This window comes from Hyperolius riggenbachi, chromosome 5 (assembly GCF_040937935.1).
Source record: "Hyperolius riggenbachi isolate aHypRig1 chromosome 5, aHypRig1.pri, whole genome shotgun sequence".
Classification (NCBI taxonomy): Eukaryota; Metazoa; Chordata; class Amphibia; order Anura; family Hyperoliidae; genus Hyperolius; species Hyperolius riggenbachi.
In genome coordinates this window covers 446072443-446100133 of record NC_090650.1, presented here as the reverse complement: position 1 = coordinate 446100133, position 27691 = coordinate 446072443, and the positions used below count along the sequence as shown (strand labels likewise).

The window sequence follows — 27691 nt, the reverse complement described above, 5'->3', positions numbered from 1 at the left end:
ACCTACTACTATGTGGGGAGAAGGCGTGCTCCTCGCAGGAGATGGTGGGTGCACCCTCTACTAGCCAGGAGGCAGAGGAAGGGAGAGTTCCAGGCCCTCTACCGGGACCTCAGACGACACCCACAGAAGTTCTACAGCTACACTCGGATGTCTATTCCCCTGTAAGTATATAGGCCTAAATACACCAACCCCCACCATTCCTAAACACCCCACCCTCACCCCCACAACACCTCATCCCTGTATACCTAGCTAAACACACCACCCTGACCCCCACACCCCTGTATACCTAGCTATACACTACACCCCCACCCTCCACAACACTCCCAAACCTCTGTAAACACACCTCCCCCATCCTCCACCCAACACCTTGTCCCACAACATACTTTACAGCTTCTTCCTTTACATCTCCTGACAGGTTTGATACCCTTTTGGAGATGGTGAAGGATGACCTTAGGAAGAAGGATACCACGTTCAGGAGAGCAGTCACACCACAAGAACAACTACTCATCACACTGAGGTACGTAAAAACAAATTTTTTTATTGCAAAAACAACCACTTTCCAACATGGAAACATTCTTCCAACATGGAAGACAAAAAAATAACATATCTATGGTATAGCCCGGTCAGTTTTAAGGAACACCAACCACCAACTTTGTGCTGGAAGAGTTGCAGGGCATAGCTGCCCAAGTGTCTTTCGGGGACACCAGTCCCTAATATTAAAGTGCTTCAAAAACCTAACCACTGGCACAGGACCCTCTGAGCCATGGATGAAGGACACAGGGCAGTGAAAAGGCTAGGCCTCTCACCGACCAGTCAAGGTGTCCTTCATCCATGGCTCCAAGGGTCTTGTGCAAGTGGTTAGGAACAAGAACAAAGTGAGGAGCAAGAGGAACCGATGGCAGAGGTGCATGACTACAGGTGCAGTGCAACAGGCACAAGGTTGTGACCCAGGTAGTGTCTTTCGGGGACACCAGGCCCTAAAATTGAAGTGCTTCAAAAACCTAACCACTGGCACAGGACCCTCTGAGCCATGGATGAAGGACACAGGTCAGTGATAAGGCTAGGCCTCTCACCGACCAGTGTAGGTGTCCTTCATCCATGGCTCCAAGGGTCTTGTGCAAGTGGTTAGGAACAAGAACAAAGTGAGGAGCAAGAGGAACCGATGGCAGAGGTGCATGACTACAGGTGCAGTGCAACAGGCACAAGGTTGTGACCCAGGTAGTGTCTTTCGGGGACACCAGGCCCTAAAATTGAAGTGCTTCAAAAACCTAACCACTGGCACATGACCCTCTGAGCCATGGATGAAGGACACAGGGCAGTGAAAAGGCTAGGCCTCTCACCGACCAGTGTAGGTGTCCTTCATCCATGGCTCCAAGGGTCTTGTGCAAGTGGTTAGGAACAAGAACAAAGTGAGGAGCAAGAGGAACCGATGGCAGAGGTGCATGACTACAGGTGCAGTGCAACAGGCACAAGGTTGTGACCCAGGTAGTGTCTTTCGGGGACACCAGGCCCTAAAATTGAAGTGCTTCAAAAACCTAACCACTGGCACATGACCCTCTGAGCCATGGATGAAGGACACAGGGCAGTGAAAAGGCTAGGCCTCTCACCGACCAGTCAAGGTGTCCTTCATCCATGGCTCCAAGGGTCTTGTGCAAGTGGTTAGGAACAAGAACAAAGTGAGGAGCAAGAGGAACCGATGGCAGAGGTGCATGACTACAGGTGCAGTGCAACAGGCACAAGTTTGTGACCCAGGTAGTGTCTTTCGGGGACACCAGGCCCTAAAATTGAAGTGCTTCAAAAACCTAACCACTGGCACATGACCCTCTGAGCCATGGATGAAGGACACAGGGCAGTGAAAAGGCTAGGCCTCTCACCGACCAGTCAAGGTGTCCTTCATCCATGGCTCCAAGGGTCTTGTGCAAGTGGTTAGGAACAAGAACAAAGTGAGGAGCAAGAGGAACCGATGGCAGAGGTGCATGACTACAGGTGCAGTGCAACAGGCACAAGGTTGTGACCCAGGTAGTGTCTTTCGGGGACACCAGGCCCTAAAATTGAAGTGCTTCAAAAACCTAACCACTGGCACATGACCCTCTGAGCCATGGATGAAGGACACAGGGCAGTGAAAAGGCTAGGCCTCTCACCGACCAGTCAAGGTGTCCTTCATCCATGGCTCCAAGGGTCTTGTGCAAGTGGTTAGGAACAAGAACAAAGTGAGGAGCAAGAGGAACCGATGGCAGAGGTGCATGACTACAGGTGCAGTGCAACAGGCACAAGTTTGTGACCCAGGTAGTGTCTTTCGGGGACACCAGGCCCTAAAATTGAAGTGCTTCAAAAACCTAACCACTGGCACATGACCCTCTGAGCCATGGATGAAGGACACAGGGCAGTGAAAAGGCTAGGCCTCTCACCGACCAGTCAAGGTGTCCTTCATCCATGGCTCCAAGGGTCTTGTGCAAGTGGTTAGGAACAAGAACAAAGTGAGGAGCAAGAGGAACCGATGGCAGAGGTGCATGACTACAGGTGCAGTGCAACAGGCACAAGGTTGTGACCCAGGTAGTGTCTTTCGGGGACACCAGGCCCTAAAATTGAAGTGCTTCAAAAACCTAACCACTGGCACATGACCCTCTGAGCCATGGATGAAGGACACAGGGCAGTGAAAAGGCTAGGCCTCTCACCGACCAGTCAAGGTGTCCTTCACCCATGGCTCCAAGGGTCTTGTGCAAGTGATTAGGATCAACAAAGTAAGGAACAAGAGGAATCAAAGGCACAGGTGCAGGACTACAGGTGCAGTGCAACAGGCACAAGGTTGTGACCCAGGTAGTGTCTTTCGGGGACACCAGGCCCTAAAATTGAAGTGCTTCAAAAACCTAACCACTGGCACATGACCCTCTGAGCCATGGATGAAGGACACAGGGCAGTGAAAAGGCTAGGCCTCTCACCGACCAGTGAAGGTGTCCTTCACCCATGGCTCCAAGGGTCTTGTGCAAGTGATTAGAATCAACAAAGTAAGGAACAAGAGGAATCAAAGGCACAGGTGCAGGACTACAGGTGCAGTGCAACAGGCACAAGTTTGTGACCCAGGTAGTGTCTTTCGGGGACACCAGGCCCTAAAATTGAAGTGCTTCAAAAACCTAACCACTGGCACATGACCCTCTGAGCCATGGATGAAGGACACAGGTCAGTGAAAAGGCTAGGCCTCTCACCGACCAGTGAAGGTGTCCTTCACCCATGGCTCCAAGGGTCTTGTGCAAGTGATTAGAATCAACAAAGTAAGGAACAAGAGGAATCAAAGGCACAGGTGCAGGACTACAGGTGCAGTGCAACAGGCACAAGTTTGTGACCCAGGTAGTGTCTTTCGGGGACACCAGGCCCTAAAATTGAAGTGCTTCAAAAACCTAACCACTGGCACATGACCCTCTGAGCCATGGATGAAGGACACAGGTCAGTGAAAAGGCTAGGCCTCTCACCGACCAGTGAAGGTGTCCTTCACCCATGGCTCCAAGGGTCTTGTGCAAGTGATTAGGATCAACAAAGTAAGGAACAAGAGGAATCAAAGGCACAGGTGCAGGACTACAGGTGCAGTGCAACAGGCACAAGGTTGTGACCCAGGTAGTGTCTTTCGGGGACACCAGGCCCTAAAGTTCAAGTCCAGCAAAACCAAAAGTTAAAAAGCCCTGTGATGGTATCCTTCCTCCGTGGATCGGAGGTATTCAGAGGAGCATGTCCAGGAACAATTTGACTTTTTTTTTCAAATTGTATCGGCACCACTACTAGAAAAGGTGGGAGTTGCTGCCTGGAAATTTGGACTCTCTTGGGTGCTGGTCGTGGATGAGCTGGACCCTGACAGCGGTGGCCCATATTGACTGCCTCTGTAGCCGGTGTACATCTGTGATGATTGCCAGGTGGGCACCGCTGTTGGTTGTGGGGGTCTAAAAATTGGTGGTTGCAATAATGGCGTGTCCAGGTGCTGTTTAATCACCTCCAGCAAATTGGAATGGCACGCCATCAGGTTTTGTGAAGGCACCTTTTCTAGATATGGTATTAGAGACATCACAGTGTGAAAACACGGGTGTGCCTGCAACTTCAGTAGTTCCTTGCTTTGTTGATGCATTTGCTGCATCATGTTCTGCAGCTGGCCCACCGACTGATGATGCTGCGCACGCAGTTGGTCGATTTCTCCTCTGTGCATCTCATGCATCATTTTAAGCTCGTCCCTGTAGTGCCCATGTACAGCGTCGAGCTCACATTGCAGTGTAGTGATGTGGGACTTGTACTGCTCCATGATATGGCCCCTGTCCTCATCTTGCAACTGCCGGGTTATGAGAGTTTGGTGGCTCTGAAGAATCCCGAGAAGTCCGGAGACAGCCCCGGACATCTCGGACTCTGTCTCTCTCCTTGTTGGGGGGAGGGTACCTCGACGCCTCACTGGTGTGGTGGTCCTCACTGGTGGTGTGGCAGCATCTTCCCGTCCTCTGGCCTGTGTCGGGGTTGCCCTGCGCGCTGGTTGTGCTGCAGTCTCTCGGTGCTCCTCACTTTGTTCTTGTTCCCCTGGAGCTTCCATAGCGGTCGATTGTGGAGGTTCAGCTTCTTCCACACTCGGTCCTGCAACCTCAACATCCAAGCTCTCTTCTGCCAAGTCATCATCAAAGGAGAGAGTTGGGATTAAGGACTCCCTCCTCCTACTCCTCTCCTCGGGGCAATAGGTTACATCGGCGACGTCATCATCCACCAAGCTCTCCTCACTGCTGAACCGTGCCTCCTGGGTCGGTTCCTCTTGCTCCAAATTGTCTTCAGTCCTGTAGATAAAAACAATATTTATTGGTGTGCCAAACAGCATGTGGCGTCAATTCACAGAGCTAGCAAACACTAGCAATCACTTTATCACCCGTTTCTACCCAACATTTGATAAAGCTTGTGAGAAAATTTCGCTAGCCATGGGAATTGAGGCCATAGCAATACATGGCCGAAGTCATGGTAAATGAGCTCTCAGTTCCTGCCCACAGTAGTGGTACTTACAGTCTAGGTTCCAGGCTTGCATTGATGAAAGACAATTGCTTGGCAAATTGGTAGTCTTTTTGTCGCCTTCCCCCGCCACTGCCACTTCGTTCGGCAAGTTTTTTCTTCCGTAGCCATTTCACATATGCATCCCGTATATTGCGCCACCTTGTCTTGTACCTTTCTCCTGTAACGACATGAAAAATTGATTTCGATTATTTCTCTTGTAGGTACATCGCAACTGGACAAACATATACATCGCTACATGTCACATTTCGTATTGGGAAGAGCACGGTGGCAGGCATCGTCGTGAGGACTTCGAGGATCCTTTGGACGCGACTGAGGGCCAGATACATGCCTGTGCCGGACACCACGAAATGGGAGGAGATCGCCCAGGGCTTCTGGACCGAGTGCAAGTTTCCTAATTGTGTTGGCGCACTGGATGGGAAACACATCCGGATTCAGAAACCCGTGGGGAGTGGCAGCCATTATTTCAACTATAAAAAATACTTCAGCATTGTTCTAATGGCAGTGGCAGATGCGGACTACAAGTTTGTGTACGTGGATGTGGGGTCGTACGGTAGTTCCAATGACTCTGGAATTTTCCAGCGTACGACCCTTTGCCGGCTGATGGAGGAAGGCAGACTGCGTCTCCCCCGTGACAGACCCTGGCCTGGGACAAGGGCACCGGCCTACCCCTATGTGTTTGTGGGGGACGAGGCCTTCGCCCTGTCCGACCATGTAATGCGTCCGTACCCAGACAGGGGACTTGATGCCAGCCAGCTACACTTCAATGCTCGGTTGAGCCGTGCAAGGAGAATGGTGGAGTGCACATTTGGGATCCTGGTGTCAAAGTGGAGGGTGTTCCACACGCCCATGCTGCTGAAACCGGGCAACGCAGTTGTCGTGGTGAAGGCAGCATGCATCCTCCACAACTTTGTGCGGCAGGAGGAAAGAGAGACTCCGGAACCCCCGAATGTGCTTCCACTAATGCCCCTGCGGAGGTATGCAACCAGGCCAAGGGTAGTGTCACTGCGGAACAGGGACCAACTGAGACTTTATTTTACCACACCACCTGGACGAGGGTGAATGTTTGGTTTTTAATATGTTTTGTTGAAATGTGTTTATTTTGGAGTTTCAAGTTTGAGTGATTTTAAATGTATTAATTTTTTACAATAAATTGATGTATAATAATTGGTCATTGTGTATGTTTTATGTGCACAGGTGGGGTACATCGCAGGTGGGTGGGATACATCACAGGTGGGTGGGATACATCACAGGTGGGTGGGATACAGCACAGGTGGGGTACAGGTGGGTGGGATACATCACAGGTGGGGTACAGGTGGGTGGGATACATCACAGGTGGGTGGGATACATCACAGGTGGGTGGGATACATCACAGGTGGGTGGGATACATCACAGGTGGGTGGGATACATCACAGGTGGGTGGGATACATCACAGGTGGGGTACAGGTGGGTGGGATACATCACAGGTGGGTGGGATACATCACAGGTGGGGTACAGGTGGGTGGGATACATCACAGGTGGGTGGGATACAGCACAGGTGGGTGGGATACATCACAGGTGGGGTACAGGTGGGTGGGATACATCACAGGTGGGTGGGATACATCACAGGTGGGTGGGATACATCACAGGTGGGTGGGATACATCACAGGTGGGTGGGATACATCACAGGTGGGTGGGATACATCACAGGTGGGGTACAGGTGGGTGGGATACATCACAGGTGGGTGGGATACATCACAGGTGGGGTACAGGTGGGTGGGATACATCACAGGTGGGTGGGATACATCACAGGTGGGGTACAGGTGGGTGGGATACATCACAGGTGGGTGGGATACAGCACAGGTGGGTGGGATACATCACAGGTGGGGTACAGGTGGGTGGGATACATCACAGGTGGGGTACAGGTGGGTGGGATACATCACAGGTGGGTGGGATACATCACAGGTGGGGTACAGGTGGGTGGGATACATCACAGGTGGGTGGGATACATCACAGGTGGGGTACAGGTGGGTGGGATACATCACAGGTGGGTGGGATACAGCACAGGTGGGTGGGATACATCACAGGTGGGGTACAGGTGGGTGGGATACATCACAGGTGGGTGGGATACATCACAGGTGGGGTACAGGTGGGTGGGATACATCACAGGTGGGGTACAGGTGGGTGGGATACATCACAGGTGGGGTACAGGTGGGTGGGATACATCACAGGTGGGGTACAGGTGGGTGGGATACATCACAGGTGGGGTAGAGGTGGGTGGGATACATCACAGGTGGGGTACAGGTGGGTGTGATACATCACAGGTGGGGTACAGGTGGGTGGGGAACAGGTGGGTGGGCCACGGGTGGGTGGGCAACACGTGGGTGACACAAATCCATAGCAAAAGTTGAATACATCACAAGCTTAAACAACAAGACCCCCCCAAAAAACTTCTAGTCAACATACCCTCTGTGCCTTGCTGTCTCTTGCTCAAGTTCTCAAAGTCCTCCACATACAGCTTGGCAATTTTTTTCCACAGGCCTCTGCATTTTTTGATGTTGCTGTGGTCCGCATCCCCCTTGTCCCACAGGGCTGGTACCTGCTGCACCTGTAGGATGAGGTCTTCTGATGTGTAGGGCCTCACCCCCTCGCTATCAGACAGATCCTGCTCCATATTGCTGCCAAAGAGCTCCAGCATGAAGTCACTGCTGCTCCACTCTGTGAACGCTGGTGCCATGTGATCCCCATCCAAAATGGCCACCATACCATAGAGTCTGCATAGGAAGTGTGGTACAACATCCGGTTTTTATAGCCAGTGTGTTGTGCGCTCTCCGGTTCTCATTGGTTTCCATTGGCCGGATGCAACATTCCGGCTCCGGTCCGGATACGTCAGCCGGACCAGCCGGACCAAAAAATAGCGCATGTTGGAACGGACGCCGGAGTCCGGATCCGGTCCGGCTCCGGTCCGGACGAAACGGACGCATGTGAACGGTCGCATAGACTTTCATTGCTATGCCGTGCGTCCGTTTCGTCCGGTCCGCATGCGGTCCGGCTCCGGCACGGCTCCGGCACGGCGATTCCGGATAGCAACCGCTAATGTGAACCGGGCCTAAAGCGGACATATAGTTAGACATAGTCCAGAATTTTAAAGAAACTATATCTAAATTAATTTTAGATTGAGTGGTAGGGTAGGTAGTTGGAGTGAGTGGAGGGGCCTCTCCATGGTGTGGATGTTAAAGGAGGTATGTGTGGGTATTGAGTGAACCTTTATGTTTTTAAAATTTTAATAAATAGATGAACCATTTCAGCGCGTGCAAGTGATTTATAGATTCTGACATTATTATTGTCAGATCTGACAAGATTAGCTGCATGCTTGTTTCAAGTGTGTTACTCAAACACCACTGCAGCCAAATGGATTAGAGGACAGCCAGGCAACTGGTATTGTTTCAAAGGAAATGAATATGTCTGCCTCCATATCTCTCTTGCTTCAGTTGTCCTTTAAGAAAGAACTCTGCTAAACTGCTAGCAGACACTCTACACAGCTGATTACAATGCGGGCGGCTCACACTACAAAGCGCTGCAGTTGCTTTTCATATGTAACTATCTAAGTAAATAAATAGGCTGCTTAGTAAGTAACTAATTAGCAGCCTCTTTATTTACTTAGCTAGTTGCTTATGAAAAGCAACTGCAGTGCTTTGTAGTGTGAGCCGCCCGAAATTCTAAATTAGCTGTGTAGAGTGGCTGCTAGCAGTTTAGCTGAGAGCCGTCCGACGCTTTATCACTAAGATCTGATGTAATGACGCAGTTCAGCTGTGTCGGGGAGTAGAGGGGTGTTAGAAGCTATTTTTTTTTTTTAACAAACTCTATGGTGAAATATATGCTGTCCATATTAAATAATTGATGTGGGGATAATGGAACAGCATCATTTTCGTCATAGTGCCCCTTTAATGCAAAATGAAGCCACTTGAATATTGAGCAATTGAATGAAGCTGAGGTGGGATTTCATTAGTAATTATGCCGTTCCATTAACGCTAGGTGACCTGCCGCACTGCACATGCATGGCCACTCCTGCATGCACAGCCACGCCCCTTCACACACACACTACGTCGCTGGGCAGCACACACTGACGCAGACACCTGCAGTTTTATTCTATAGGATGTTGAAGCTGAATAAGCTTGCCTAGAACATTTGAATGAATTGCATCCATTGACCATCCCTGAAGTTGCAGGTTTCTGTCAGTCCCATTCCTGACTATTGATGTAACCTGGCTCTGTCCTCTTCATTGCTGCAGAGGGTGGGTGGTGACATCATGAGGGGAGGGCGTGTCTCTATTTCCAGTACGTGGGATGTGGAATTGGACATCCAAAGCGTAAGCTGACAACTTTTGCTTTTCAGTGTGATGGACAGACATATACTCAGAGGAGGGGGAACTGAGCATGGAGGGTGGGGCCAGAGCAAAGGCGGGGACAAAGCAGAAGGCCTCTCACATTGGGATATATATCCGGGGAATGTAGCAATTAGCATAGTATCTGTTCCACCCAATTTTCCTTCCCCTCCAGCAAATATGTAGTTAGGTTGAAATCCTTTTTCAGACATTCAGCTGTTGACTTAAAATAAAATTGAGACTGGGGAAGAAGTTTTATTTTATTATCTGAAGCTCCTTTCTGGAAGCGTGGTAGTCACGTGACGTGATGTTGGAAGCGGATTAAAGAAGACTGTAGCCGGGTAAGTTAACCCCCCTTCCCCCGCCTGCTCAGGTGCAGTAATGGATGAATTCCGAATGATTTTGACTCTAAATCAATTCAGAATCCATCTGGAGCTCATCTCTGCATACCAGCACTGCTGAAACTGCACTGCAGGGGGAAAGGCCATTCCTGGAATAGATTTCAGAGTTCCACTAAAGCTGTTTAGGTCATACCTTTTTACCTCCCTGGCATTCAGTTTCCCCAGGATTTCTTTGCAAAAAGTGAGAATTTTTGAATCAGGATACCACCATTTATTGACTAAGGATAGGTCCACACTACTCAGTTTACAGATCGGATCCGTTTGAAACAGATCTGGTTTGGTATTTTTTTTTTTTTTTTATTGTCCTCTGTTTCAAATATGTTTGGAGCATACGTTTCCAGTCCGTGGAAACGTATGCCCGGGAGGGGGGAACAGGGGGCCTCATTGCTGGAAAGGGTAGCAGTCAGGACGGGGGTGACAGTGGTCGGTGAGGAGGGGGGGTCGCCCCCCCCCCCCTCACCTGGGTCCCCCGTCCCGCTCCCCTCCAGCTATTTGTGCAAAACTTGTTAAAATGTAAAGTGTGCGGCGAGTGGGGAAGCGTACCTTCTCTCCTTGCGTTCAGCTCGCCGCTTGACTTCAGAAGGCGGCATTGCAGGAAGTGATGCGGAGGGAAGGTAAGCTCCCCGCTCGCCGCATACTTCACATTTTAGCAAATTTTGCACTAATAGCTGGAGGGGGAGCGGGGTACCAAGGTGAGGGGGGGGGGGTGACTCCTCTCCCCACCAACCGCTGTCACCCCCATCCTGGCTGCTACCCCCTCCAGCATGGCGGCCCCTTCCCCACCTAGGGGCTGTGACACAAACGGATAGGTATGACTGATATTGTGGTGAAACCCCTCCCACAGTGTGATGTCAGGACCATGGTGCTGACATCACACTGTGGAAGCCTTGTTGCATTGTGGGAAATAACAGCTGTTTACAACTGACAAAAAAGCAAGCAGCATCTCCTTCCACTGATATCACCTGCCAGCAGTAAAAATGTCACCGTGTGATAAATGTCAGTATGTAAATCAGGGAGAGGAAAGCTTTTACAATGGGCAAACACTGACTAAATCATTTATACATAATTATTGTAAAAATGAAGCACTTTATTACATTATTTTCACTGGAGTTTCTCTTTAAAGGATACGGCCTAGCTGAAAAAAAACAAACGAGATCTATTTACCTGTAGCTTCCTCCAGCCCCTGGCAGCCTATCTGTCCCTCACCGCAGCTCCGGTGTCCCCTCCGTTGCAGATGCCGAGCTCGCCAGGTCGACATCTACTACCGATGTGCAAACACGCAGCCATGCCACTCACGATCACGCTTACGTGGTCTGGAGTGTTATGCACAGAAGTACTGCATCTGCACGGAACGCTCCAGACCACGTGAGCGCGATCAGTAGCGGCGCGTCTGCACAGGTGCAGTAGATGCTGATCCGGTGAGGATCTGGGGACACAGGAGCTGTGGTGAGGGATAGATAGGCTGCCAGGGGCTGGAGGAAGCTACAGGTAAGTAGATCTCGGTTTGTTTGTTTTTTCAGCTCTGACGTATCCTTTAACCTCCCTGGCGGTAAGCCCGACCGAGGGTCGGGCTAGCCGCCGCAGGGGATCACATGGTCCCGGGAGGATTTTTGGCCATAAAATGTTATTTATAGACTTCAGCTAGCACTTCGCTAGCTAGGGATGCCCCCCAAGTGCCTCCGATCGCCGCCGTAATACGCACCCCCCAGGGATCCCGCGATGGTGCAGCCTCCCAATCAGCTCCTGGCTTCGCTATGGGGAGGATCGGAACTGCGCATGACGTCGACGTCATGTCCGATCATCGCCATAGCGACGAGTGAAGCTGATTGCTGAAGCTGCGGCTCTTGCGGGATCGTGGACGGGTAAATATTACCAGCAGCGACTGGGGGGATCAGAGGGGACCGGAGGCACTTGGGGGGGCATACTTAGCTAGCAAAGTGCAAGCTGAAGACTATAAATAACATTTTATGGCCAAAAATCCTCCCGCAGACACAGACATTAAAACTGCGTACCGCCAGGGAGGTTAAACAGTGTCCAGGTAAACAGAAATGTGTGGGCACTGGGAGATCAGTATATTTTCTCTTTATTTGGTTGTTAATAGTGAACCTGTGGTGTCATGCAATCATGTAGAGTTTGTACGTTTTCTGTAACATAAATTCCTTTTGGGGCATTTTGCACACATGATCAGATATACCGGATTAGATGAATCACAGGAATAAAGGGGTCCAATTAATTTTCAAAAATTCTTTTGTACTTTTTTTTTTTTTTAAATATTGAATTTACACAGGTTATTGTATTGAATTCAATAAAAAAAAAAAAATTGCTGCCAGATGTTGGATGACGCTGCGTGACCCTGGCGTCAAGAACGATCGCCAGGGAACATGTCAGAGCGGGGAAATGCTGCCGCAAGTAACTGCTCTAGCACACTGCAGGTAGCGCAGATCACTACTCACAGTGTGGTGACCGGCATTCAGCAGTCCCAGGGAAGCCCACAGAAGCAAAAGCAGAGCAGTTTTAAATCTCCTTTGCGGCATGGAGGAGCCTGACTTCTCCTTAGCACTGGTTCATACGGACATCTGGCGAGCTTTTGCCAGACGCCGTCTTCAAATGTTAGCGTTTAACCGTCCGCTAGCTTTCGAAGGCTTTTGGGATCCTACAAGGCTAGCATTTATGGTCCTTAGGCTCGGTTGACATTAGGCTGTTTTCAGCCTACCTTCCGCTCCGATGAGTGGAACGCAGCAGCCGCAGCAATGCTTTCCCGATGGTTCACATCCTTGCGTTCCGCTTATCGGAGCGGACGTTCCCGACATGTTGGGACCTTGCTAATGGAGCGGAATGGATGCCTAATGTGAACCGGGCTTTACACTGGTTTAGCACCTCTGAAAGTAACATGTTGCTTTTGAGACAAGACGCCACACTGGGATCAACCGGCAGGCGTTCACGAAAGCCTGCACAAGCCAGCCCTAAACACTCCCATTCACTCGGTAGATCCTCAAAAAAGTTGCATCCGAAACGCCGCAAAAGCCTCCGTGTGAATCAGCCCTTACTGATATTAGTAACGTTTAGCTGGAATAGTCAGGCTCGTCCTTACGGCCAGGGAACTTACTGATATTAGTAACCTTTAGCTGGACGAGTCAGGCTCGTCCTTACCGCCAGGGAACTTACTGATATTAGTAACCTTTAGCTGGACGAGTCAGGCTCGTCCTTACCGCCAGGGAATGTAAAGTCTACCTGAGATGGAGTAAAGCACTTCTACTTATCTGGGGCAGGGATGCTCAAATACCGACTTCAGATGAAATCTGAATAGGCGTTATTCGGATTTCATCCTGCTAATTACATCACCTGCGCGGGTGGGCGTGGGAGGGGGTTAATCTTACCCATGAGGCGTCTTCTTCTCTCCATCCCTCGGCGCCTCCCACGCTGTGTTCCAATCCGGCGTCACGTGATTACAAACACTTCCTCCTTCCGGGTTGAAGGAAGAAGTGTATAGTCACGTGATGCCGGATTGGAGCGCATGCGTAAGATTAAACCCTCGCCCACCCGCCCAGGTGATGTAATTAGCAGGATGAAATCCGTATAACGCCTATTTGATTTTCATCTGAAGTCTGTATTTGCGCATGCCTGATCTGGGGCACCCTCATCATCTCCCTGGTACGCTCGATTCCTCCCCCGGCTGGCCCGGGACATTAACTCAGTTGCGCATGCGCGCCCCCATGGGTGGAAGCTTCCACAGGAGCATGATGGAGGGGGCGTGTGCAACAAGACTGCGCATGCGCAATAGGCCGCAACAGAACTAATGTGCCGAGCAGCCCGGAGAGATGGCGGCCTGAAGGGGGCTGGAGGAAGCCCCAGGTAAGTCTAAATGCTTTACTTCAATCCATCTCAGGTTTCCTTTAATGCACAGGTGTGGAACTCCAGGCCTGGAGGGCCGGATCCATGCCAGTGTTTAGGATGGACTGAGAAAGAGATGAATGTGTTCTGCCAGATGGACCGCACCTTTCCTGATTCAGACCCATCAATTCATTTCAGCTGTGCTTAACGTGTGACGACCTCGCGGCCCTCGTAGGATTGGTTTGACATCCCTGATTTAATGTATAACAGTACAAGATTTCTTTGTAAGCTTTCAAAACTTTCTTTCTGCATGAGGAAGTCTGTATTTTCATCTGATACAGGACTAGATTAATCTGTGCGGTTCTGATCCACTTCTTAACACACCTGAAGAAGAAACTTAACATTTTGAAAGCTTGCAAAGAAATCTTGTTCAGCCAGTCAGTCAGTCAGGTCCCATTCACACTAGAATCGCTTTTCTGAGCGCTTTGTGATTAATTAGCACTTTTTAAAAATCGCTCCCATTCACTTTCATTAAAATCGCTGTAAAATTTGCTGTGATTTTGCAATAGTGTACGCAAAAATCTTGGCTTCCAAGTGTGAATGGGCCCTTAAAGAGGAACTCCAGGGAAAATAATGTAAAAAAATGCTTCATTTTTACAGTAATTATGTATAAATGATTTAGTCAGTTTGACCATTGTAAAATCTTTCCTCTCCATGATTTACATTCTATGTAAAGAAAGGAGAGGAGCGCTCTGAGATTCTCCGGAAGACCAACTGGGGTTTCGGGGGGAGGGTTGCGTTGTCATTTTAATAAATATTTCCTATTTTATAGTCCCACATTGTATTGTGCCATATTGTAATCTGTGGCCGCTTTCTCCATGACTAACACCAGGCCACACACAACTGGGTTTCCAGTTAGGCCCCGTTCACACCTAGAATCGCAAAACGTTAGCAATTACCGCTAGCGTTTTGAGGGAGTGGTTTTTCCACTTTTAAATGCGAAAAAATCAGCAGATGAAGTAACGTTTTGGGAGCATTCGCGATTCGCAGTTCTATACATGCTAACCGCGATCGCTCCTGAATCGCTGGCAAAACGCAGCATGTAATGTGATAGCGGTTAACGCTAACCGCAAACCGCCGCATGAGAACACTGCCATAGGATTACAGGGGCGTGCAATTCCCGCTCAAGTGTGACTGGGCCCTTACCGATACAGATGGGAATGACAACGCCTTGAAGTTCCAATTCAGACACTAGAGGCGATCTATTTTTGGAGTATACCAATAAATATCCCTTTTGTGAATACACAGTTTGTTGTGCAGTAGGAGAACAGAGGCGCCAGCGTCAGGGGCGCTACACCTGCTACTGCTGGAATTCTGTTTTGTCCCCACTTTATTGCCTGATGAAGCGGGCTCGGCCTGCGAAACGCGTTGCACTTTTGGGGTACCATATAATAAATGTGATTGCTACTTTTCAGACAGTCTTTCGTGTCTGCTTTATGGAGGTAAGTCCACCACTTCCTCCAAGCAAATTTTAAAGGTTTTATCCACTTTTATTCTGCTGGCGCCTCTGTTCTCCTACTGCAAAATCGTGTCCACCCCTGGTGGAGGGGTGATCTACCCCTTTTTCTCATCTACAGAGAGCGACTTCTTAATCCTGAGTGAGGACAGGTCTAATCTCCTCACCTGCTTATACAGTGGTTGCCTGTGTGGTAACCCACGTTTGTGAGTATATTCTTCTCACTGATTTGCCTTACTTCGTTTATGTTTTAACATACTACACTATATTGGGCTCTCGGTTTCTCTATATTTTATCTCCCTACAAGCCACACAGTTTGTTGTGTCTGCTTGTGGGAGGTAAGTCCACCACTGCCTCCTAAGCAAAATTTTAAAACTTTTAAACACTGTTTTTATCCTCTTGGCGCCTCTGTTCTCTATTATAACAATTCAGACACTAGTTGCCATTGGCAGGTTTTGGTGCGGCGAATCAATTGTTATGTATATGAAAAACTAGCACCGGGGCCCACAGCTTCTTAGCTATGCCACTGCTGCTAACCCATCTGTGCCGATCACCATCAGCTTCCACGTCTGCCGCAGAGAACCTGAACCCATGCAAATTACACCTGCACAGGGGCGCCTGGTCCACCAGGCCAACCAAGCAATTGCCTGGGGAGCCTTGCATGGGGGGGGGGGAACCTTGCCCACCCCCCGCCAGATTGGGTGACACCCCCCAGGTGGAGAACTGACCACAGTGTCTAATAGACGCTGCGCCAGTTCACTCTGCGCAGCTCACCTCAGCCTTGCGGCAGGCAGAGCAGGGCTATAGGAAGATGGTGTCCAAAGCCCTGCACTGGAGACTATTTGTGTCTCCAGTACAGGGATTCAGGTGCCATCTTTCCATAGCCCTGCTCTGCCTGTCGGTGCGGGAGATTTGCATTGACTGCAGGAAGATTTTTTTTTTTTTCAAGTGCATAATTAGCTGGTGAAACATTGCGGCATTATAATTATTTGCATGAGAGGGCACCACGGGAGGGGGGGGCACAGGTTTTCTCGCCTGGAGTGACAGAATGGCTTGAGGCGCTGCAGCTGCATATGAATGGTCCAGTTTTAATCTATGTACAAATTGCAACCACCCCTATCCCCCAATTACAGTCAGGCTATCCTATACAATGTCCCGCCCCCTCCTGCTGCCCTCTGCAGTAGACTTCCACCACTAAATACCTAACATTATGTAAATTCCAGGAGATTAGGGTTACCAACGAAGGTGCAATTTGGAGGAGTGCGCAGCAAAGCGTATGGAATATATAAGTACAGGATAAGGCCTGACAAAACAGGGATGCAATTCAGAATTAGTAGTAAATACCCACAGTACAACTTTGAGTAAAGCCCCTCTGCCCAAATAAAAATAAATGGGCCGGCCTGATCACTCCCTCAGTCGCTACCTGGTTTGTCTGCAACTGACCGCAGTCTGGCCGTGCGCGCTCCCGTCACCCTCTAGTGGCTGGGGGTATGATAAGCGTGTATCCGCAGTATACCCTGGCCCGGAGGACCTTCTGGGGCAATTTGCGGAGGATCTAGGTGGCAACTGAGGACAACGAGGGATCGATGAGGCCGGAGGGCAGGTATGTACTGTATACATTATTTTCTTTGGCCACAACCTCAGGTTTACTTAAAGTGAGAGGGATATGGAGGCTGCCGTATTTATTTCCTGTTAACCAATACCAGTTGACTGGATATCCTGCTGATCCTCTGCCTCTAATACTATTAGCCACAGCCCCTGAACAAGCATGCAGCAGATCAGGTGTTTCTGACGTTATTGTCAGATCTGACAAGATTAGCTGCATGCTTGTTCCTGGTGTGGTTCAGACACTAATGACCAGAGATAGATCAGCAGGGCTGCCAGGCAACTGGTATTGCTTAATAGGAAATAAATATGGCAGCCTCCATATTCTTCTCACTTCGTTGGTCCTTTAAATCTTTTACAAAAAGAAAAAAAGCAAAATTGCATCTGCAGCCTCCCTGCATACACATATGAATGAACACCGTTATATGTCCAGTGTGACCCTCACTGCCAGTTTGTTTTTTTTATTTGCATGCAGGTTCCTGAATACTGCCGTCATGTACGATCCTCCCCATAGAGAAGGCCGGAGCTGTGCGGGGAGGCTGCGGCGATCGCTGGATAGAGGCTTGGTATATACAGTGGCTTGCAAAAGTATTCGGCCCCCTTGAAGTTTTCCACATTTTGTCACATTACTGCCACAAACATGCATCAATTGTATTGGAATTCCACGTGAAAGACCCACTTCTCACGTGTACACCACTTTGTATTGAACGAAAATCATACATGATTCCAAACATTTTTTACAAATCAATAACTGCAAAGTGGTGTGTGCGTAATTATTCGGCCCCCTTTGATCTGAGTGCAGTCAGTTGCCTATAGACATTGCCTGATGAGTGCTAATGACTAAATAGAGTGCACCTGTGTGTAATCTGTCAGTACAAATACAGCTGCTCTGTGACAGCCTCAGAGGTTGTCTAAGGCCTGGTGCACACCAAAAACCGCTAGCAGATCCGCAAAATGCTAGCAGATTTTGAAACGCTTTTTCTTCTTTTTCTGTAGCGTTTCACCTAGCGTTTTGCGGTTTTGTGTAGCGGTTTTGGTGTAGTAGATTTCATGTATTGTTACAGTAAAGCTGTTACTGAACAGCTACTGTAACAAAAACCGCCTGGCAAACCGCTCTGAAGTGCCGTTTTTCAGAGCGGTTTGCGGTTTTCCTATACTTAACATTGAGGCAGAAACGCCTCCGCAATCCAAAATCTGCAGCAGCCCGGGAGTATGCGTTTCTGCAAAACGCCTCCCGCTCTGGTGTGCACCAGCCCATTGAAATACATTACCCAAGCGGATCCGCACCCGCAAGCGGATCGCAAACTGCAGCCGAAACGCTCTGGTGTGCACTAGGCCTTAGAGAATATTGGGAGCAACAACACCATGAAGTCCAAAGAACACACCAGACAGGTCAGGGATCAAGTTATGGAGAAATTTAAAGCAGGCTTAGGCTACAAAACGATTTCCAAAGCCTTGAACATCCTACGGAGCACTGTTCAAGCGATCATTCAGAAATGGAAGGAGTATGGCACAACTGTAAACCTACCAAGACAAGGCCGTCCACCTAAACTCACAGGCCGAACAAGGAGAGCGCTGATCAGAAATGCAGTCAAGAGGCCCATGGTGACTCTGGACGAGCTGCAGAGATCTACAGCTCAGGTGGGGGAATCTGTCCATAGGACAAGTATTAGTCATGCACTGCACAAAGTTGCCCTGTATGGAAGAGTGGCAAGAAGAAAGCCATTGTTAACAGAAAGCATAATAAGTCCCGTTTGCAGTTTGCCACAAGCCATGTGGGGGACACAGCAAACATGTGGAAGAAGGTGCTCTGGTCAGATGAGACCAAAATTGAACTTTTTGGCCAAAATGCAAAACGCTATGTGTGGCAGAAAACTAACACTGCACATCACTCTGAACACACCATCCCCACTGTCAAATATGGTGGTGGCAGCATCATGCTCTGTGGGTGCTTCTCTTCAGAAGGAAAGGGAAGCTGGTCAGAGTTGATGGGAAGATGGATGGAGCCAAATACAGGGCAAACTTGGAAGAAAACCTCTTGGAGTCTGCAAAAGACTTGAGACTGGGGCGGAGGTTCACCTTCCAGCAGGACAATGACCCTAAACATAAAGCCAGGGCAACAATGGAATGGTTTAAAACAAAACATATCCATGTGTTAGAATGGCCCAGTCAAAGTCCAGATCTAAATCCAATCGAGAATCTGTGGCAAGATCTGAAAACTGCTGTTCACAAACGCTGTCCATCTAATCTGACTGAGCTGGAGCTGTTTTGCAAAGAAGAATGGGCAAGGATTTCAGTCTCTAGATGTGCAAAGCTGGTAGAGACATCCCCTAAAAGACTGGCAGCTGTAATTGCAGCAAAATGTGGTTCTACAAAGTATTGACTCAGGGGGCTGAATAATTACACACACCCCACTTTGCAGTTATTTATTTGTAAAAAATGTTTGGAATTATTATTATTATTATTATTATTATTATTTAGTATTTATATAGCGCCGACATATTACGCAGCGCTGTACAGTGTATATATATATATCTTGTCACTAACTGTCCCTCAAAGGAGCTCACAATCTAATCCCTACCATTGCCATATGTCTATATTATGTAGTGTAAGTACTGTAGTCTAGGGCCAATTTTTTTTTTTTAGGAGGAGCCAATTAACTTATCTGTATGTTTTTGGAATGTGGGAGGAAACCGGAGTGCCCGGAGGAAACCCACGCAGTCACGGAGAGAACATACAAACTCTTTGCAGATAGTGCCCTGGCAGGGATTCGAACCAGGGACCCAGCGCTGCAAGGCGAGAGAGCTAACCACTACGCCACTGTGCTGGAATCATGTATGATTTTCGTTCCACTTCTCACGTGTATACCACTTTGTATTGGTCCTTCACGTGGAATTCCAATAAAATTGACGCATGTTTGTGGCAGTAATGTGACAAAATGTGGAAAACTTCAGGGGGGCCGAATACTTTTGCAACCCACTGTATATAGCGGGGGAATCGGGGGGGGGGGGGGGGGGGGGGGTAGGCACCTATACTAGCTAGCCTAGTGCAATCTAACATATAATGCAGCCACATAACCTAATAGATTTATACTGGGGGACTCTGAGGCTAGCAAAACCTCTTGACCGGCATATAGCTCAGGAGTTTAAATAAGTGCCGATGCTGTCATTTACCTTCGCAGAACCACTGTCCGTGTGAATCAAGCCCTTAAAGAGAACCAGAGACGTTGGACAAAAGATTTTATACATACCTGGGGCTTCCTCCAGCCCCATAAGCCTGGATCGCTCCCACGCCGCCGTCCTTCGCCGGTACCGGGTCCCGTACTTTCGTCCAGTCGACGCAAGCACAGTGCGTCACTGCCGGCGGACGTGGCCAATTGTACGAAAGAACAGGGACTCCCTCCATATCCTTACGCGTGCGCCTCCGTACTACGCATGCGCTTGCGTAAGGATATGGAGGGAGTCCCTGCTCTTGCGTACAATTGGCCGCGTCCACCGGAAGTGACGGGACCCAGTAGCGGCGATAGAGGGAGACGGAAGCCCCAGGTATGTATAAAAGCTTTTTCATTTTTTTAATACAGTTCATCTCTGGTTCCCTTTAAGCCTCATTCACATCATTTAGCAGAGATAGTCCTGCAAATGGAACGCAACTCGTACGATCGCACGCCATCTGCGCTACTGATCCCATTCACTATAGTGAATGGGATCTGTGCTGCGATTTCTGAAAAATGCGTGCAGCAGTGCGATAGCGCATCGATGGGTAGGGTAGAAGGGCTGTCTATACCGTTCTTGCATGTCGCACACTATACACACTGTCGAAATGCGCACAGCAGCATGTATAGTCTGAACGAGGCCTTAAGGGCCATACACACGCCTGACTTAAGTCGGCTGAAACGTATGGCAGCCTTTAAGTCGTCAATGTGTACAGCAGCCTGCAACCAGTGAGCGATGCACCCGGCGGATCTTTTCAACCCCGTGACGCTGATCCCATCATTCGCGCCACTCCTACGCTCGTCCGTCTGCATAGCAACACAGCATGGCGTGTGCTGACGCATGTGTGCAGCCCAGCGATGTCACCCAAAGGGACATCCGTCAGAGAATACATGTCCTCAGAGCTAATTTACTGCTTATTATACAGATTACTGTCACTCCCACATCAGAAATAAACTATTCAAGGGGGGGGGAATCAATTACCTTCTAGCCATAGTGTCCTTATCTAATCTGAAATTGGACATTTCTGTTATTTGCATTTTGAAATAAGCTTGTTACTGTAGTTAAAAAAAATATCCCACAATAATGTTGGCAGTGTGTGGCAAAGTCTCACAGACCAGGTAAAGAAAAAAAAAATAGGGTACATATAGTGGCCTGTTTTATGCTAGGTACACACCATACAGTTTTCCGTTAGATTTTCTGTTAAGGTGGCCATACACTCGTTAGATTAGCAGCAGATAGATCATCAGATAGATTTCTGATCTATCTGATGTGTTTAGGAACATTTTTTACTAGGAACAGATTTCCAATAGATTTCAGTATGAAATCTATTGGAAATCGATCTGATGGCATTTTTTTGCCATCAGATTTCCATTAGGTCCAATGCAAAATAAGCAATCTCAACAGATCGACCTAGATGTTCCAGCCTGCCAGATCGATTGAAATCGATCAAAATTGGCCGCAAATGGATTTACGATCGATCGGCTGCTAATCAGCTCAGTGTATGGGCCCCTTTAGATTTACCTGCCAGATAGAATAAGGTGGCCATACACTGATAGATTTGCAGCAGATTCGACCATCAGATAGAATTCTGTCAAATGCCTGTCAAGTCCAATCTGACAGGAATCTGATGTGTGCCACACACTAGGAACACATTTCAGAATGAAATCTATTGGAAATCGATCTAAATGCATTATTGGACCATTAGATCCAATGCAACTCTATTGGCCATCGATCTGCTGCCAGCAGCAAATCGACCTAGATTTTCCATCCTGTCAGATAGATCAAATCGATCGAAATCGGCCGCAAATCGATCAAATGGGGAACTTAATAGAATCGATTTCTGATCAAATCGATTCTATAGAATCGATTGATGGCTGAAATCGACCTTAAGGTGCCCATACATTAGAAGATTATGGGCAGATTCGACCAAGAGACAAATTTATCTCTAATCGAATCTGATTAGAGATAAATTTGTCTCTTGGTCGAATCTGCCCATACACTACAGGCCAGTTCCCGTCCGTTTTCAGCATTAAATCATCCGGGAATTGGCTGAGCCTGCCGCTGTCTGCCCCGCCGCTGCCCCCAAAATGTATAAATGTATGTAGTGTGTGCATTTATACATTACCTGTTCGGTGTCCGCCGGGTTCCGCTTATGGCGCATAAGCGGAACCCGGCGGACACCGAACAGGTAATGTATAAATGCACACACTACATACATTTATACATTTTGGGGGCAGCGGCGGGGCAGACAGCGGCGCGCTAGCGTGTATGCGGAACTCGGCGAGATGGACGGTCACCGCGTGGAGGCTGACACCGGACAGGTAATGTATAAATGCACTACACACTGCATACATTTATACATTGCGGGGGAGGCGGCGGAGGTTTCGTCGTCTCGTCACTCGTTCGCAATTCGGCTGCCGTACCGCCGCGCACCCGGCCAACCAACTTCGGCCCGCCATCTTCCAACATGCGCGATCAACAGTGCCGCCAATTTCTGTCCCGAAATTGGTCACTTTGTCGGTCGGGAATCCACTTGGTAGCACCAATTTTCATCCAATTCAATTATAGTAATCGAATTGGATGGTTGATTGGTTGGTTGGTCGGCAAATGTATGGGCCCCTTTAATTTCCAACATGTTGGAAATGTATCTATCTTACCATCTATCTGCCGAGCAATTAGGCATTGTTCTACTCAGCAGGAGATAACCAGAAGACAATGCGCCAGAGATAAGGACCAGTCTCTACAGAAAATAATCTAACAAGAAAGCTAACAGAAAGTTGTATGGTGTGTACTAGGCATTAGGATTAAAAAAGAAGGGTTGCAATAATTGATTACATACATCTCTCAGAAAGTGCAACATAACCATTGATAGCAATGTATTCATATCAGAAAATGCAACCCAACCTAACCCTATTCTCACACAGAACCCTCATCTACTGGGCAACTAATCCAGTCCAGACTCCTCAGATGAAGACCCTTCAAGCGCAGTGAAATCTTCATCCAATGCTGAGCGGGGTTGTTCTCTCTTGTCTGCTTGATCCATATTTCTCTTCTTCAAGGGAGGTTTAGCTATAGCCTCCTCTACTGCTCTGTCTGATAGCTTAGATTGAAGAACTTTTGTATTTCGATAGTTCCTAAAACTTGCATCCTGCGATCTTTTCTTGAACATGGCAACTTTTAACAAATTCGGGTAGTGTTTCAGAGCTAACTCTTTATGGCCTTGTAGTTTGAGAGCTTTAAGGTACGGAAAATTCTCTAAATGGCGAGCTCTGAGTCTTTTTACGGTATCCGAAAACGTCTTTGCCTCAGTGCCGACGCCTGGCAGAGTCATTGCCGGAGATAGGCCTTCTGACAAGAATTCTTGGACGATTTGGTAAGAGGTCATCTCAGCATATTGTGCAATAAGCTTGACCTGTGCGATGAAGGCTTTGCCTGTCACCCAGGGACGGATCTGGGGGGGAGGGGGGGAAGGCGGGTCTCTTGCCCCAGGCGCAGTTTGTTGAATTCTTAAAAAGGCGGCAAAATGAATGGCAGCTTAGGCGCCACAACCTGACCTTTAGGTACCAAAACCTGACCTTGCCCCAGGCGCAACTTGGTCTAGATCCGTTCCTGCTGTCACCCCTATTATAACCGAATCCTGAATGGCGAACAACTCGCGAAGTATTAAAGTGTCGTATCCTTTCTCACGTAACCAAGAAGACGGCGTTTTAAGATCAAATAATGGATCCAAGTGGAGTTGAGGAGCAGCATTTATTTACACTAAAGCAACACGAGCAGACATATCAAGGCAACAAATAGTTTACCTAATCACTTTGTTAAGTATTTATACTTGGGGAATAGGTCACCGACCTAAATTAACAACTACTGAGAAGAAAAGAACTAGATTCCCCTAATATTTGGTAGTTATTAGCTAAGAGTCGTGGCTAATATATGGCTAGAGACACCTGAATCAGTGAAAAAATCTTTATTCAAAACCAGCTCATAAGGTAAAAACAATTAAAAACAGGCAGCCAGACCTGGTACACAGGCCCCTGAATAACAAAAATACATAATTGAGTCAAATGTGCAATATATCATAAAAGAGGTCAATAGTTCTCCTGGGTACTTTGTGATAAATATAGTGACAGTGTCCAAAAATTATGTATAAAAAGTATAAACTAGAGACATCTGTTTCACAAATCCATATCCCAGGAGAAGCATATGATGAAATGTACAAACATATAAAATCTCCTATACGAATTCCCTGCTCAACACAAAGTGCAAATGCTAATATTCTAGTGCTATACTGGATAATAAAATATCATGGAAGGTCCACAATACTATGGTGAAAAGCCTATAAATATGTAAATACAAAGCATCAATACAAAATCAATTTGGTTGTCAAAAAAGACATAGTGAGGAGGGGGAGTGTAAAAGAACCAAGCAGGACACCAATTGAAATACCTAGTGAAGGGATGCAAACTGCTGAAATATGGGTGCAAAGAATCAAAAAGATAAGGACCCAGCAAGTACCAAGATAAAATGAGTAGGAGAGCAAGTGAAAGAAGATGGCAGCAATCCGCATGCCAAAAGGATTCAAGGATGTGACAAGGATGGCAGAGAACAAGCACAAGACTCACCCAATGAATAAGTAGATGGACACAGGAATGGCTGCACAGCGCTACCCACGCTGCCCCACTAGTTCCGCCGAAGCTGCCAAGGGACGATTTGAAAACGGAAGCTGGCGCAGTTAAAATACTTCCCTAGACGCGGCCGCGTCATAGGCTAGCCCCCACGTGCCGTCATTACGTCAGCACGTGCGGCCAGCCAAGCGTGCATTGAAACGCATGAAAACTAAATGATACGCATGAAAAGCCCTATGGGCGCCATCTAGTGGGCAAATAATATATCACATGTAATTTCCAATGCTGAAACAGTAACGCTCATGAATAGAGAGTTTAGCCGCCACCCAGTGGAGAAAGATAAGTATACATACAATTTTAAAAAAGAAAAAAGATTTAACACAGACCCAAAATATCTCAAGAACATACACGGGCATCTGGAGCATATATGAATATTTTAGGGATAAGTATCACAATTCACTAAAATTGTACCATAGGAATATTTCTCCATAATTTAAAGCATATAATTACACGTATATGTATACAGAGTCCCTAAATTCAAATGATAAATAGAGAGCATCCCAGAGGAAAAGACCTCTTCAGAAATTAGAGTCCATAGGCAGGAACAATCACATAATATAAGATGAAATCTTCAATGCTCAGACAAGAAGGTTGCTTCATCCCAAACAGCCAACATAGTCCTAATCCTGCATTCCATGCATCAAGGTATACCCAGTTGTGTTCTAAGCTCTGAAAAATATATATATATATACAGCATATAAGAAAACGTCATACAGATAAAAACAGGGACTCAAGATCCCTACACAGAAATTAACCAATTCAACAAAAAAGAGAGCAACACTCAGGAAAAACATAAGACCAGTCCTCTTACCCAGGACCCTGAGGTCATAAACAAGTACCTCCATCTACTCACAAAATGAAGGTCACATATCAGACGTGTGAGTCAATAAAAAAGCCCTTCTCCAAAGACATATCTGAATAAGCCAGACAGTGGACACTCAAGACAGCAAGAAGTCTGACCTCCTCACCTTAAGGTCATAGAAAATGTAGAGCTACTATAGAGTTACTATATAAGGTCAGAAAAACAAGGAGCCAGATAAAGAAATTCCACAGAGGTGAAAAAACATGTTACTGTGGCAAATAACAGCCCAAGTTAAAGTCCTCATTTAGGCCCATTGGGACCCGCGTACCCAGTTTGTGTATCCAGCGTAATTCCCACTGTAACATTTTGGTGGTATGATTTCCTCCTCTATTGTTAGGCTGTAGTCTTTGTAGTTCATAGACCTTCCATCTCTCTATTTTACTCAGGGAGCATGTCAGCGAATGTGCTGCCACAGTGGTCAGAACTTTGTCCTCTTGATAGTCCCTAAAGGCCAATTTTAGGTTGGAACGATGTTGTTGAATTCTAAATTTAAGAGGATTTTTGGTTTGACCGACATATCTCTTTGAACATCCACATTCCAGAAGATATATCACCCATGGTGTCTGGCAATTAATGAAATCATGAAGCATGACACAAGAATTGTCCACATGATTAACAATATTCCTAGTGGCTGGCATTAATGAACAGATAGAACAATTCCCACATGGATAACTTCCTTTGATACTCAAAGGTCTTTGTGGATATGAATAATGACTGTGACAGAGTTTATCTTTTAAAGTGGGAGCTCTCCTGGCTGTTATTGATGGTTTTGAAGTAATATAACTGTTCACTATGGGATCACTTTGTAAAATCTTCCAATGGGTTTTTAAAACATCATAAATTTGATTCCAACCCTCATTATATGTCGTAATCAACCTGACCACATTATTAGCCTGTGTGTTCTTTTTTCTGACCTGAAGTAATTGCTCTCTTGGAGTGAATCTGGCTCTACGCCACGCTTTTCGTATGTACTTGTTGGGGTAGCCCCTATTTCTAAATCTTTCTGCTAGTTTTTCCGCTTCTTGTTCAAATTCATCATCATGAGTACAGTTCCGTCTGATTCTTAAAAATTGTCCTGTCGGAATTCCACGTTTTGTGGCCATAGTATGGAATGAAGAATAGTGCAGGAGACTGTTAACTGCTGTGGTTTTCCGATATAATGTGGTGTTCAGTTGCCCTTCAGACCCCTTCAAGATCTTGATATCCAAAAAGGAGACTTCGCTCTGGGAGACATCAAAGGTGAGAAAAATATTGAGATCATTATTGTTGAGAGTTGTCATAAATTCATGTAACAACTCTATACTGTCTTGCCATAAAATAAAGACGTCATCAATGAAACGATGCCACCCCGCGATAGCGGGGTGGAATCGTTCCAGTGACGACGTCCACAAGTGCTCCCTTTCCCACCACCCCAGGAAGAGGTTGGCCACAGAGGGCGCACATTTGGCCCCCATGGCCACACCCCTTACCTGAAGGTAGTAAACGCCATTAAAGAGAAAGTAATTATGTGTCAGCACAAATTCCAATAATTCCAATAACCACAAATTTCTATGTCGGTTTTCATTTGATTCCATGTTTAAAAAATACCTAACTGCTTGTAAACCATGTTGATGCGAAATATTGGAATATAAACTCTCAACGTCACAGGTTACCAAAAGATCTCTATTGTCTATCTGTATATCACTAAGTTTGTTAATGATGTCAGCTGAATCACGGATGTAGGACTCAAGAGACAAAACATGAGGTTGTAGAAAAAAGTCTATATAGGAGCAACATTTTTCATTTAAACTTCCCATACCCGCAATTATAGGTCTCCCAGGAGGACTCTGCTGGTTTTTATGTATTTTAGGTAGAATGTAATAAGTGGGTGTCACTGGTTTCTCAACCCACAAATAATCAAATTCCTTTTTAGTTATGATCTTTTCTTCGAATCCCAGTTGAAGTAGAACTTTAAGCTCCCCCTGGAATGCCTCAGTTGGGTTACCAGACAGCTTCTTGTAAAATTTAGTATCTCTCAATTGTTTATAGGCCTCTTTCTCATAAAGATCTCTAGGCCAAACAACAATGTTGCCCCCTTTGTCAGCTTCCCTTATAATGATATCTGGTCTGTTACTCAAATCTTTGAGGGCTCTCCTTTCTTCCGTAGTCAAATTGTCCCTCATTCTACCATCACAAGAGATTTGCTGCAACTCTCTTGA

The 27691-nt window shown here is 47.3% G+C and overlaps 1 protein-coding gene across 1 annotated transcript; it reads left to right on the top strand.

The window, feature by feature from the left end:
• The first annotated feature begins 22 nt into the window (after positions 1–22).
• Positions 23–27691, top strand: LOC137519498 (uncharacterized). The gene is made up of 5 exons (XM_068238453.1): positions 23–161; positions 416–517; positions 5226–5523; positions 26666–26732; positions 27522–27691. Exons 1-5 carry the CDS (start codon positions 148–150, stop codon positions 27689–27691), a joined length of 651 nt encoding a protein of 216 aa, XP_068094554.1. The 5' UTR covers positions 23–147.

What these genes read in the sequence shown, in the direction of transcription:
- LOC137519498 (XM_068238453.1), top strand. An exon ending in ACTTCAGCATTGTTCTAATG is followed by an intron (nt 5,524 to 26,665) that starts GCAGTGGCAGAT and finishes TGTGGTGTTCAG; the next exon opens with TTGCCCTTCAGACCCCTTCA. An exon ending in CGCTCTGGGAGACATCAAAG is followed by an intron (nt 26,733 to 27,521) that starts GTGAGAAAAATA and finishes AATTGTTTATAG; the next exon opens with GCCTCTTTCTCATAAAGATC.